This window comes from Macrobrachium rosenbergii, chromosome 28, assembly GCF_040412425.1.
Source record: "Macrobrachium rosenbergii isolate ZJJX-2024 chromosome 28, ASM4041242v1, whole genome shotgun sequence".
In the NCBI taxonomy this organism is placed as follows: domain Eukaryota; kingdom Metazoa; phylum Arthropoda; class Malacostraca; order Decapoda; family Palaemonidae; genus Macrobrachium; species Macrobrachium rosenbergii.
Window position 1 is genome coordinate 25297888 of NC_089768.1, and position 12911 is coordinate 25310798.

The 12911-nt window shown below is 39.7% G+C and overlaps 1 protein-coding gene across 2 annotated transcripts in view; it reads right to left on the reverse strand.

Moving 5' to 3' along the window:
* The window catches only part of Yod1 (Yod1 deubiquitinase), a 57645-nt gene that overhangs the window by 36557 nt on the left and 8177 nt on the right, over positions 1 to 12911 (reverse strand). For both annotated transcript variants that reach the window (XM_067130349.1, XM_067130348.1), the window contains exons 2-4: positions 10030 to 10182; positions 8847 to 8956; positions 330 to 516 (exon numbers count right to left, since the gene is read on the reverse strand). In XM_067130349.1, the coding sequence (XP_066986450.1) occupies positions 330 to 516; positions 8847 to 8956; positions 10030 to 10174 (442 nt within the window). In that variant the 5' untranslated portion in view covers positions 10175 to 10182. The remainder of the gene's footprint in view (positions 1 to 329; positions 517 to 8846; positions 8957 to 10029; positions 10183 to 12911) is intronic.

Genomic DNA, 12911 nt, shown 5'->3' on the forward strand with positions numbered 1-12911 from the left:
TGAGGTTTAACCAAGTCACATCTAGACTATCATATAGCATGCCCTAAGCATTTTTTTAAATCAAGAGAAAACGGGAGGATGTCAACATTAAAGAAATTAGGCAGCTAAGTGAGAAGAAACCAAGGAAAAGGGATGTGAAGTAAAAGGCAAAGAGCAACACAGCAAGGGTTAAAGAAAGAGACTCAGGGCCCATCGAAAATGGTAATTCCACAAAGAATGCTTGGTCTCAACATACATGGTACTGTAGTCCCTAACAGAGCTTCAATTTAGAAATGAAAAAGCCTTTCATGAAAAATCCAATCAGGAACATGGAAAGCTAGTAAACTTACCATTAACAAGGTACAATATGCTAGCAAAAAGACAAGAATTGTCTGAAGGTACAACTTTTTTTAGTAAGATGCCACTACTAGCAGTTATTTCAGAGGATTCTGTTTGTGTAGGAACTTTGTCTATTCTTGGAGTTGTGGGCAATGTGCCTTCTGCCTTCACTGGCGCAGGGGCAATGTCTTCTACAGTCTGGAAAATATTAAAAAAAGTCACCTTAAATCCTAGGCCATATATAGACTGTACTTCTATTATTTGTTCATTCTTTAAACATTCTTAATGACAATTTTGTATAAAACAATCCATCCTTTTTCCATATACAGTAGCACAATAACTTTCAAGTAAAAGCTGTTACTCAATGCAAAAATTCAAGTTACAAGACAGACCTCCAGAAATCCAACACCATGAAAGTACAGATGCCCACCTGTTAACTTATGATATTGAGTTGTTGTCATTAAAGTTTAAATGTCAATTTCAGCTGATAAGAGAATGACGTGAACACCAAATATTTTTAAAAGTTTTATATGTACAATATCTTTACACATACAAACAAACTCTTCTCTTTTATATTCTACGGTGTTAGGGAAAACAAAGATGAAATTTCCCTAGCATCAGTACTTAACCAAATTATTTTTAAAGAATAGGATGCTACAAAGTCTATGAAAACACCAAAAGGACATTATTAATGTTTTTCCTGTTTACATAACAAATGTACAAAAAATATATAGATCACTTATGTACATGAGAAATGATGAATATCAGATTTCTCTGAAGTCAAAACACATATAAATACTGTACTGTCTTCATAAAATAGGGCATTTTTAAGGTTATGTACACTTTTTACTGATTAAAAAACCAGTCTCTCATATAAAAGAGTGCGCTTTAAGGGCTGTTGCCAGTCCAAAGCACACAGTCTTCATCTGGTTGACTGTTCCTTCACAGACACAGTACAGGTACTTCTTTCATTCCTGTTGGATGGTCTACACAAATCATGACACTGCTCTATATGATGGAAGGCAACATAAAGCACATGGTTTTTAGCTTTATGGTATCTGACAAAAACCTACTCCAAAGTTGCAGACAACGATGGAGGAGCTGGAGCCAGCCAGCAAACACCAATGGCACGGTAGATGGCAAAAACAGCTACATACACCATGAACCTCGGCATTTCCACGTTACATCACAATGATAACTTCATGAGCAGGGAATATACAAGAACAAGGAATCACAAAATATAAATTTTCAAAATAAAATTTATTATTTGGATATTTACCTACTGTTAAAGATAGCTTAAATCTCCATGCCAATAGGCGAGTTGGCATTCAAACAAAAGATCAAATGGCTGCCCGGATGACTGTCTAGTAAACCTGTTCTCCAACAGGTGTGTTTCGAGTGTTTTAGCTTGTCACTTTAACAACTGGTAATTATCCAAATAATACATTTTGTTAGACAATTTATATTATTTGGGATGAATCTTACCTACTGCTGAAGATAGCCAATTCCCATATTGAGAAGAGAATGGTGGGTAGTGCAGCTAGACAAAATCCCTCAGCCAATCAAGCTAAAGGTTTCTTGTATGAAACCCAAAACATTCTTAGCTAATCTGGACTCCTTTCTGGATCTTACTGCCACCAGAAGTTGGATTCCATTCAGGGAGCAAGGCTCTCATACATGTGCAGCAAAGGGCAGCCTTGTGGAGAAAACCGCTTCAATTCAGCCAGAATGAGACAGAAGCGGCATGAGGGACACCTGTGCCTGGGTCCAAAGGCTCTGCAAAACGACAGTCACTAAAAATAAGTACCTTTATGATATACAGGTATGCTCCTATACAATATATGTGCCTTCATGCTCCCCAAAACATTAAAACCCAGGATTTAAAAAAAGAGCCTAAAAGATTACTCTTTCTTCGGTTCAGGAGAAGACTTTACCATCTACTAGTTTTCAAACGTGATTCTGCATACTTAAGGTAGCGAGTGGAAAAAACCAAACTGCACTTCCACTGCACTGCATTAATCCCATCCTCAAGCAACAAATTATGAAAAAACTATATGAAGTTGCAACAGCTCTCATATAATGAATGTTTACCTTCAATAAAGGTAAAAGGTATGGAGCTAGTTCTCAAGCACTATCCTATTAAATACATCACAGAAAACCTCGTGTTCTTTCACAAAGAAGTTCTATGTTTCTAAAACCATAAAACAAAAGGTTAACTTTGCCTCTTCCAGGCTTAACTTTTGACAAAGACATTCTAGGTTTTCTAAAACCACAACACAAAAGGTTAACTTTGCCTCCTCCAGGCTTAACCTTTGACATTAACCTTTTGCCTCCTCCAGGCTTAACCTTTGACAAAGATGTTCTGGGTTTCTAAAACCACAAACAAAATGTACATTTTGACTCTTCCAGGCTAAACCTTGGACAACAACACTCTGGGTTTTCTAAAATCACAAAACAAAAGGTCACCTTTACCTATTCCAGGCTTAACCTTCGACAAAGACATTCACATACAACTTAATCTATCTAAGTAAGTTTTAATTGCCCCAACAGGACAGAGAAGTGTTTCCTCTTCTTCCCCACCAAAGAGGTTAAATTGGAATTCTTACAGCTCTCAGAAAAAATTAGCCTTAACATCATTCTCAACTCTAAGGCAAAAAGATAAAATAACATTTCATTTACAACAGGCTGCAAAGTGTCACCAACAGCATATCTCAGCTGCCTGCATCCCATATCACATCGCCTCCAACAGAGTAACACATTCTCCCTCTTTAAGGATGGTGAAGCACTGATCAAGTTCAGAAATACACTTTACCCTTTACCCCTATAAAAATTATAGGAACATCATTTGGTAACACTATGAGCTAAATTAGGGGTAAATGGTAACTTTTTTTTTAATGGAAAGACAGTCTGACAGAGGATAACCTCACACTTCCTGCTAATCTTCAGGAATTCATTGATAAATGACCAATTTCTTTTAGTTTTGATCACATTTTTCCCCCCATAATGAGCGTTCCATAGCGAAAGAAAACTCTTTTGCCTGAAGAAATATTACCACTAGTTGCTGCAGAGAATGATGATGACTACAAGACTTAGAGTAACTACTCAGAAGCCTCTAACACAGACTGAATGATATTTACCTGATTCTGAAAAAAACCATAATTTAGATTCAAGCATCGCACTACCAAGTTACTGGACAGTAACCAATAAGGAGAGGAGTCCCTTTACTTCTCATTCACCCAAAAGTGTGAAATTTATTGTTCAAAATAAGGAAAACCTCGTGGAGTTCCCTTTACTTTTCATTCACGCAAAGGTGTGGAATTTATTGTTCAGGATAAGGGAAACCCTATGGAGTACCCTTTACTTTTTGTTCACGTAAAGGTGTGAAATTTATTGTTGACGATAAGGGAAACCTTGTGGAGTTTTTTTTAGAAGTTTTTTTGATGACAAAGTCATGGAGCACATTGTAACAGTAACGAACAGATTTTCAAACCAGTTTCTACGTGAATATATAGAAACTTTGCCTACAATATCATGCACTAAAATGGTATGATACAAATGTAAATGAAATGTAACAATTCATTCCTCTACTGGCTCTGTTTCATACTTATAATCTTTAAGATATAAAAATGCAAAATAAATTCTTTCATCTTTTCTTATTCTACATTATTTATTACCCTAATGTTTAAACAAAAACAATATCAATGTAAAAAAAAGAACACATAAAAAAGCATAATAATTACCATACACCAAATGACAGCTGTGCAAGTGAGAAAATGTGTTGATATGTGAGTGGCAATGTCTATCATAAGTGAAGCTTAAAAGCTTAAGGAGAGTGCTTGCAATAAATTTATTCTTTTAACTTTTGATAGTACTAAATAAAAGAGAGTTTCATAGTAAATAATTCAATGGAGCTCATTCCAGAAGGTCAAAAGGATCTACAAATAAAATTTAGATCTGCATCTGTGTTCCAGAGGGAGACTGATACTGAGTTGTACAGGCTTCAATCTCAACTCACCTTACGGTACTGATCATCAGCCAGGTCAAATTGCACATGATGCAATACCAAGGAAAGCATGGAACAATAACCTTGAAAGCAGACAGTGAAAAACTTTTACTATATCCAAGAAAGCAGAGAAACTTTGATGTCTACACAGGTACAGGTGCTGAAAATTCCTCTAGAGTGGCAACCTGAGCAATACACTAACTGCTGCTTCTGATACAAGGCCACAGTTGTTTTCCACTTGATTAAGGCTAGAACAAATGATACCTTTGAAAATCCCCTTGAACTACCACTGTCTTGTTGTAGGTCATGTCCAAGAAGAATTGAAGGCCTAAGTGAATCGCCTTCAACTCTCTGATGTTTATGTGAAGGCTTTGTTTTTCTGGGGACCATGTCCCGGGAACTTCCTGGTTCTCCTGATGGGCTCCCCAGCCTAGATCTGAGGCATCTGAGTAGAAGTCTAGGTTAGGGCTCAGAGGATGAAGGGACTTTCTCTCTGAAAGTCTTACTTTGGACAGTCACCACTGCAAGTCCAACTTGATTTCCTGGGTAATTGAAACACATACGTGTCCAGCTGTGTCTCCCTGTCCCAGTTGGCCTTGAGGTAGAATTGAAGGACTCTCATATGAAGCCTTCCTAGCTTGACAAACGTCTCGATGGACGCCAGAGTCCCCAGAAGGCTCATTCACTGATGGGCCGACCAAGACAAGAGGGCTAGAAAATTGTGGATTGTCTGAAGGCAGCTGGCGATTCTCTTGGGGGAATGGAAAAGCCCAAAAAGTCCGAGAGCTGAGAATCATCCCCAAATGGAGAACCTCTTGTAAGGGGGTCAACTGGGACTTCTGAAGGTTGATGAGGATGCCCAGTTCCTGAGTGAGGAGAAGAATCTTTTGCAAGTCCTTCGTGCACCTCTACTTCACAGGGGATCAAAGAAACCAGTCATCCAGATAAAGGCTGATATTTATGCCTATTAAATGGAGCCATTTGACTAGAGGAGCAGACTCAAGTGAACATCTGAGGTGTCATAGAGAGGCCAAAGCAAGGAGCCCGAAACTGGAAGACTTTGCCCTGGAAGACAAACCTGAGACACGATACTTCCTGGAGCCCAGATAGATGGGGATGTGGAAGTATGCATCCTGCATATTCAAGGTCATCACCCAATCGCCCTGGTGAATGGATGAAAGGATTGGCTGGTTCGTCTCCATCTTGAACTTCATCTTCCAGACGAAGAGATTGAGGGGGCTTACGTCAAGGATTGGTCTCCAACCCCCCAAATGATTTGGGGACCACAAACAGATGGTTTTATAAGCCCTCTGTGTTGATGTCCTCGACTTCTTCTATGGATCTAAGGGCCGAATGTTTCTCTGAGCCTCTTGAGTAGGCCGTCAATACGATGGGAGAAGTAACCTAAGGGGGTGGGCTCTCCATGAATGAGATGCAGTAGCCCTCTTTGACAATCCACTGTTCTGCCCCTCTGATATTTCACTTCTCCCAAAACTCGAGAAGTCTGGCTCCTACTGGTGCATGGAGGACTTCTTCCTCATTTCTTGGGTAAGGACTTTGTTGAACTCCTCTTGATAGTTCTGGCAGAGAAGCAGACATTAGAGCAGGTCCTAGACTGTGAATTGGGCTTACTCCCAAGAAAGGGATGTTGCTGGAGACGGGAGACCGTCTTAGGAACAAATGCAGACAAATCCTTGGGGTGTTTGGATGAATGAGCCAGAAGATCCTGAGTTGAATTCTTTTTGGAGGCCCGAAGCAATTTCCCTCACAGCATACTGAGGGAAGAGGTGATGAGGATCCACCGGCAAAAATAATGAGACTCCTTTAGTGGTAAAGGAGTACCATAATTCTCTTTTCTTCAAAACCCCCAGAGAGAAAAAATCTGCAAGTTCAAGAGAGCCATCCCTAATGGCCTTCAAGAAAGAGCCATCCCCTAATGGCCTTGTCTCCCATCATCTAGTCCACCTTGAAGAGGTCCTTGACAAGGTGGTCAAGTTCTGCTGACAAAAACACAGAGCACTGGGAAGAGTCGATGAAGCCAGAGAAGTCCCCTTGGGAGGAGGTAGCGCCCCCAAAAAAGGAGCTTCCCTGGTGGCGTAGGAAAGATACCTCCTACGGACTGAGCATGAGAGAGAAAAGCGAAGGAAGCCTTACCTTGCTTCCCCTTAGCAGAAAGCCAATTTTCAATCTCCTTGAGTGCCTTTCTAGAAGACAAGGAAAGCACCATTTTGGCGAGCCTGGATCTGTCATCTGGATGGCCCCTAATCAGGAAGGTCGAGGCAGGCAAGAACGGGCAGCTGATGCAATAAAGGTAGGAGAGCTTGCCAAAATATTGAAGGAGAGCTGCATAGGCTGAAGGAGGGGCAGATTCTTGATCCAATTCCTCTTCCCCTGAGGAGACCAGAGACAGGGACAAATCAGGAGAAGTCTTGGAGGTGGGCAGAACTTTCTTTAGCAAGTTCATAATCTCTGTTAACTGCTGTTTAAGGAAGGAGACCCACGGTCAGAAGAGGGCACTTGGCGCTCCAGAGCAGGAGACTGGTAATGAAGAGTTGCGCTGGGCATTTGGGACCTGGGGCTGGGCACTTTGGAGCTGGTGTCTGGCACTTGGAAGCTGGCCCCAGACACTCAGGAAGTGGCGCCAAGTGCTCAGGAGGAGCTGGGAGCTTGGATGATAACGACAGGCGCCTGAGAGGGTTCGCTGGGCACTTGGGGGCCAAGTAAGGGAGCTCAAGAGAGAAAGTCTTCAGGCTGTCCCATGAGGAGAGTGGATGTAGGACTGAGGCAGAGACAGAGAGATCCACAGCGAAACTGCAGGAAGGCTGTGGGCTGAGATGAGCCTCCTTATACCACTCAACAGGCAGTGGAGAATGGAGTGCAGCATCATGTGCACTCCTCTTCAGAGGGCGAAACACATCAAGATAGCAATTGCAGCGCCTCCTTTCAGTGCCGGAATCCTCAGAACTGGACAATAACTGGTGCACATCCATCAAGAAGCCTTTCCAGTGGCTGTCTGCTGATACCTGGGAACACGCAACAGGCTCGACTGAGGGGCAGCTTCCCATGGGTAAACCCCACAAGCCTCCCATGGACTTTGGGTTTGTCTTCTCCCAGGTTCAGGGAGAAGGACAGGGACCTTCATCTAGAAGAACTAGCAGGATGAGCAGCCACCTCCTCCATTTGCACAACACTGTCACTTGTCACTTTATCTGAATGCACTTTTTCCATTAACACCTTCACTGATGCCCCTAACTCCACCACTGTATTCACTACTAGGTTAAATTTCTTGTCAAATCTAGACTCGAGCCTGGCAATGGCATCAGGGTTGGAAGCAAGGGAGCCAGGCATGGGAGTAAGTGGATTAAAAGTTGGAGGGCTAGTAGCAGGAGAAAAAGCCAGAAGAGGGAAAGAAGGAATAGCAGGACTATCTTCTAACCTAGGCTTAGGTATAGATTCTAGGCTAAGTGAAACCGTTTCTCAGTTCTAGAGGCTGCCACCTTCTTCCTAACCCTTTCTAACTTGTCTAGGTGAGATTTAAGTATCTTCAACTTTTGCTCATCCTAATCATTACATTCAGCACAAGTTCTCTCCTTACTACATCCCTGCCCCCTACAATTACTGTAAATTGTATGAGAGTCATATGAAGATTTGATCAAACTGGTTTTACAACCTTCGCTACAGTAGCGAAAACTAGATGATCTTGAATCAGACATAATAATAACAAAAACTAGAAAAACTGATCCTGAAAGCTATCAAAGCTTGAAAGCTAGTGAACAAAAGCTGCTGCAAACATCCAATGTTTACTCGAGAGCCTGCAGAAACACAATGAGGTTATCTGCTAAGTCGTTTCCAGTACTGTCATTAGTGGGCGGGGCTTGTTGCACCTACACTAAAAATCGAAGTGCTACTGCGATTTTTTAAATAAAAGGCTGCCATGCGAGTTAGAAACTATAGCTGTGTGATTACTCGGTAAGTTATTTATATGAATGTAAAGTTTTTACACGTTACAAAAAAAAATATAAATATATCAACGAAAAGGAGCTTACAATACTGAACAATGTAGTAAAGAAAAGTACTCACAGAAAGTTTTCAGACACTAACTGTGGTGTAGTGAAGAAAGCATGCTGGTGCTGTTCATAACCCTAAGTTGAGGTTTCAATGAAAAACTTGTTAATCTTATTACCCAGCATCAGAAAAAACTGTATAATCAGTAAGAAATGAATGACCTTGGTTGAAATGAAATGAAAATCAGAACTAACACGAACAGTTTCAAAAGACAGTTCGGCAGCCTTTGTCAACTGACTACTTGGGACTAAAGACACTGTGCACAAATGCAGTAACCTACCTGAGTCACCTAATCTTCATTTTTATTCTACACTGGAATGATTTAACTGGGATTTTATAAGACATGCAAAAAAAAGCTTCCATTAAAGTAATGGGTTTGTAATGAATCAATTTTTTTTTCATTGCAAAATATTTTTATACAAGGAAAACAAAAATAAAGTTTTTGTCAGCTGTGACATACCGCATTTGTTGATGGCTCAACATCTTCAACTATCAAAACATCCCCATTTCTAACACCAACAGTTTTGAGAGTCATGGTATAGCTGCCTTTGATAGGTTTTGGTGGGAAACCTGAAACAGTGTCCATAGACATGAAAAAGAGAAAAAAATACTTTATAATCATTAAATAAAATCACACCTTATGTCTATTTCAAAGAGAAAAAAATATTTCATAATCAAAATAAAACCACATCTTATGTCTATGTCAATATCACATCATCAATTTAGAAATGACTACATTATACTTAGATTACTGTAAATCATTATTCATACAGACAGTCACTGCTAATAGCAGCTTCTTCCTAACTTCTGGTAAAGCTGCTTTAGATTGATATTATTATATATATACTGTACCACTTAGTTTATGATAGAAATCATACAAGGAAAGTGTTCCAAAAATGAAAATACAAAAATTATGTTTCACAGATACAAACCATCAATTTCAGCGATCAACACTCTTCTCCACATATAAAAAGCACAAAAATGCCTCAACTGAATGATTTCAAGTGCAGACCAGCATGAACCCCACCATAAATTCACATCTTCTCATTCTTGCCCTAAAAGGGAACCATGTTATGAACTAATAAGAGGGAAGAGAGGAAGGAACAAAGGCAATACAGTACAATGGAGTACTTTAGTAAAAAAAAAAAAATTACATATTTTAAAAGAAATTTTTATTTTTCTTAACTGTACAAACCTGAGGTTCTTTACATAAGGAATTACTTTCAGTGAAGCTGGAACAGCTGTTAAACTTTCGAACAAGGTGGAGTCCGGCAGGCGGGACTCCCAGTCCTGCCTGCCCGGATGTAAACATTCCAATTTGCCTTTCAGCCCAGGTATCAGATTGAGGGGTGGCATGTGGTGGGCATAAAACTATAAAGGACTTCTGGTTTGTATAGTTAGGCTCCTCCCTTGAACTTCCTAGAGCTGATTTCCAGTGCCCAAACCTTGGGGGCTCGTGCACTCGAGGCTCCCGAGATGTGAGACCTCATTTTCCACTATCCGAATGACAAATATCACATTAACTTTCTCAACTGTGATATCTTTCCAACTCATACTAACCATAGATCTCAGCATTTTGTTATTCATAATGTAAGTGTTCAGTGCCTTCTTGGTATAAAAGTGCATTCTAACAATGTCGTTACCTGACAAAATCTTCTGCCTTTCAGGTGCAACTGAAGTGACATCTTGTATAGCTGCGAGCAGGTCAGCAAGTGTGCTGTCTCCATTCACACGATCAGTCAGTGGGAACTGTCCTCCTCCTTTAGTTTTTACTCGTAAACGATACATGGTTTGATCTGAAATAAAGTAAATATATAAAAATGTTGAAATCTCTAGTGACTATTCTGCAAAAGCATTTGGAATACTCTATAAAGTTATGTAATGCAATACACCAGTAACATTAATACTATGTCTAACATTAATACTATGTCTTTACAGCATAAAACATTTTTTCATATAAACCTATGAATTATACTGTATATACAGTAGGACCATTATTCATGTTTCAAACATGCCAAGGTTCACAAGTCTTTAATCTGGCAAGGAGACAAAGGCAGTCCCTCCATAATGCATCATCAAGATCCACAATTTTGTCTCAACTAATCCTCACTTTCCATGTTAAATGATGTGAAGCAGCAAGGCTTGAGTGGTTAGGAGGAGGGTACTTATCATACAATCAATGGATTTACATAAAAAAAAGTTTGAGTTATAAAATGTGTTTCATCATAACCTAATTGATAATCATAAATTCCTGCAATGTAGTTGAAACGCCAAGATACTGAATGCCCCAATGTTGGCTTATGCCTGCAAGATCAAGATTACTTGAGGATTTTAATGACTCGTAAACTAAGACTCTGGTAGCATATAGGTTTGTAAAAGTATGGTCCAAAATCTATGAAATATAAAGCAAAGTGTTGTATCAAGTAAGTAACTTCCAGAATAACCCTTGAAGCGTATGTCTTTTGATAATGCCACGAAGAGAAAAGGATGATGAGTTTATGTGGTGGATAATGATTTATAACCTTCTTCCCCTCCATGGTAAAACATGGCCAACCACAACTACCAGTTCCAATAAATAGTTCACTCACCTATCAGTAACATCTCTCAAACAGAAAGCAGAGAAGGTGGACTAGCACTACCAGGCACCAGCATATAATACATAGAGATAATTCTAAGTTATACTTATAACTGAAATAGAAACAACTTTGACTTTGTTGGCTTGCACTCTTACTTTTTTTGCTTGGCTATCTACTACTTTAAGGTACAATCTCAGAATTACCTGGCTTTTTTAATAGGAAATCATGTTCTTTTTCATGTTTCTTCCTTTGGCCAGTGAAGAGGAACAGCCTATAGTTACTAACCTGAAGTGCCTGGTCCTCTACATGTATACTGTAGTCTAATAACCCTTCCTGGACATAATAAAGGTCCTCCTCATTACTGGAGACACATGATACGGAACACTGGCAAAACGTGCCATGGAATGGCCTTGGCTACCTGTGTGGTTTGTCTCCACTATATGAGGGGTGAACAGCAGTCCCACTGACAATCAACTTCTAGCATAGGCCTATGTGACCTTCCCATACAGTTTGTAGATCCTCCTAACCCATATCCAAGATGTAAATGGCAGTAGAGACCATCTGAAGTGGTTCATATGGAAGCTTCAAAAGGCCTTTAAGTATGGTGAGATCACGGTTAAGAAGCTTGATCTACATAGGAGGAACCTCTACAAAATGTTGGATGAGCCACAACAATTCCATAGAAGAACTCCAAATAAACCCATAAAGTTCACAAATTTTCAGGAGGAGAGATCTACAGTACAACCCTTGATGGACAACTTTGTGTAACTACATATGAATGAAAAGTTGACAATCAGTGGGTTATTAATGTTGATCAGAATAATTACTGATGAAAAAGACTCTTTTCCCACTTTATTAGTAACATCCAAAGAACTAAACTTGATTATTCAAACCTTCCAAGTACTGTATTGTACAGTATGCAGCAAAAGTCATGCGACTTTTGTATTTTTGTACTGGACACGTGTTGTTCTCAAGTTGCCACTTAGTATTAAATCTTATATTTTACTTTGTAAACATGTGCATGTATGAAGAAAATTTGGTCACTTGTAATGTAGAATCTTATCACTGAAATATATTGGATCGTGAAAAACAAAAATATTTCATGCTACAATAATATTTCAGAACGAAAACTAAATACGTTACTATAGCATGAATCCCTCGGCTCACCATGACTCCCATGAGTCGTGGAACCGTCAGTCTGGATACAGTGAAGCTGTGAAAGAGGATGTTGCAATGGAGTGAAAAAGAAAAGTTGAGCAGAGCATAGTCTAATGATAAAAACATGACATTTTAATGATAAAATAAAGTTTTATACTGTATATATATACTTACTAAGTAATTACATAGCTATGAGCTTCCTGCCTACAGCAACCTAAAAATTCAAAATTCGCAGTAGCGCTAGTGCTTGTTCCAGTGTAGGTACATGTCCTGCCCACTGTCAGGGACTGTGAGGAACAACTAGGCAGAAAGCTTCAATTCGTTTACGCCTCATGTCCAAGAGAGGGAGGAGGGCAGGCTCCGATCATGCAACTACTTAGTTAGTATAAATAAAACTTTATTTTATCATAAAAATGTCATTTTTAAATAGGTGACTTACCAAGTAAAGTAATTACATAGCTGATTCCACACTGGGAGGTGGGATCCTTGGACATACTGTACTCTATACCAAAACATTAAATAAGATAATGAATTTGACATAGAAAGTTTCCAGCATTGATACAATGCTCATTGCTCCTTATCTGGCAAGAGAGTGCTGCAGATAGGTACTGCCTCTGGTCGGCACTCCTCTTGTCTTGCAGCGAGCGTGGCTGTATAGCCCAGAGTCGTTCCTGCGTGAGTGGGAACTTTGCAGCGAGGGAAGTACACCCACGGCTCGCAAAGTTACAAAAGATGCCCTTGCCCTGGACGTAGACCAGAATAGGACCACATCACTAATACCTACAATGTAT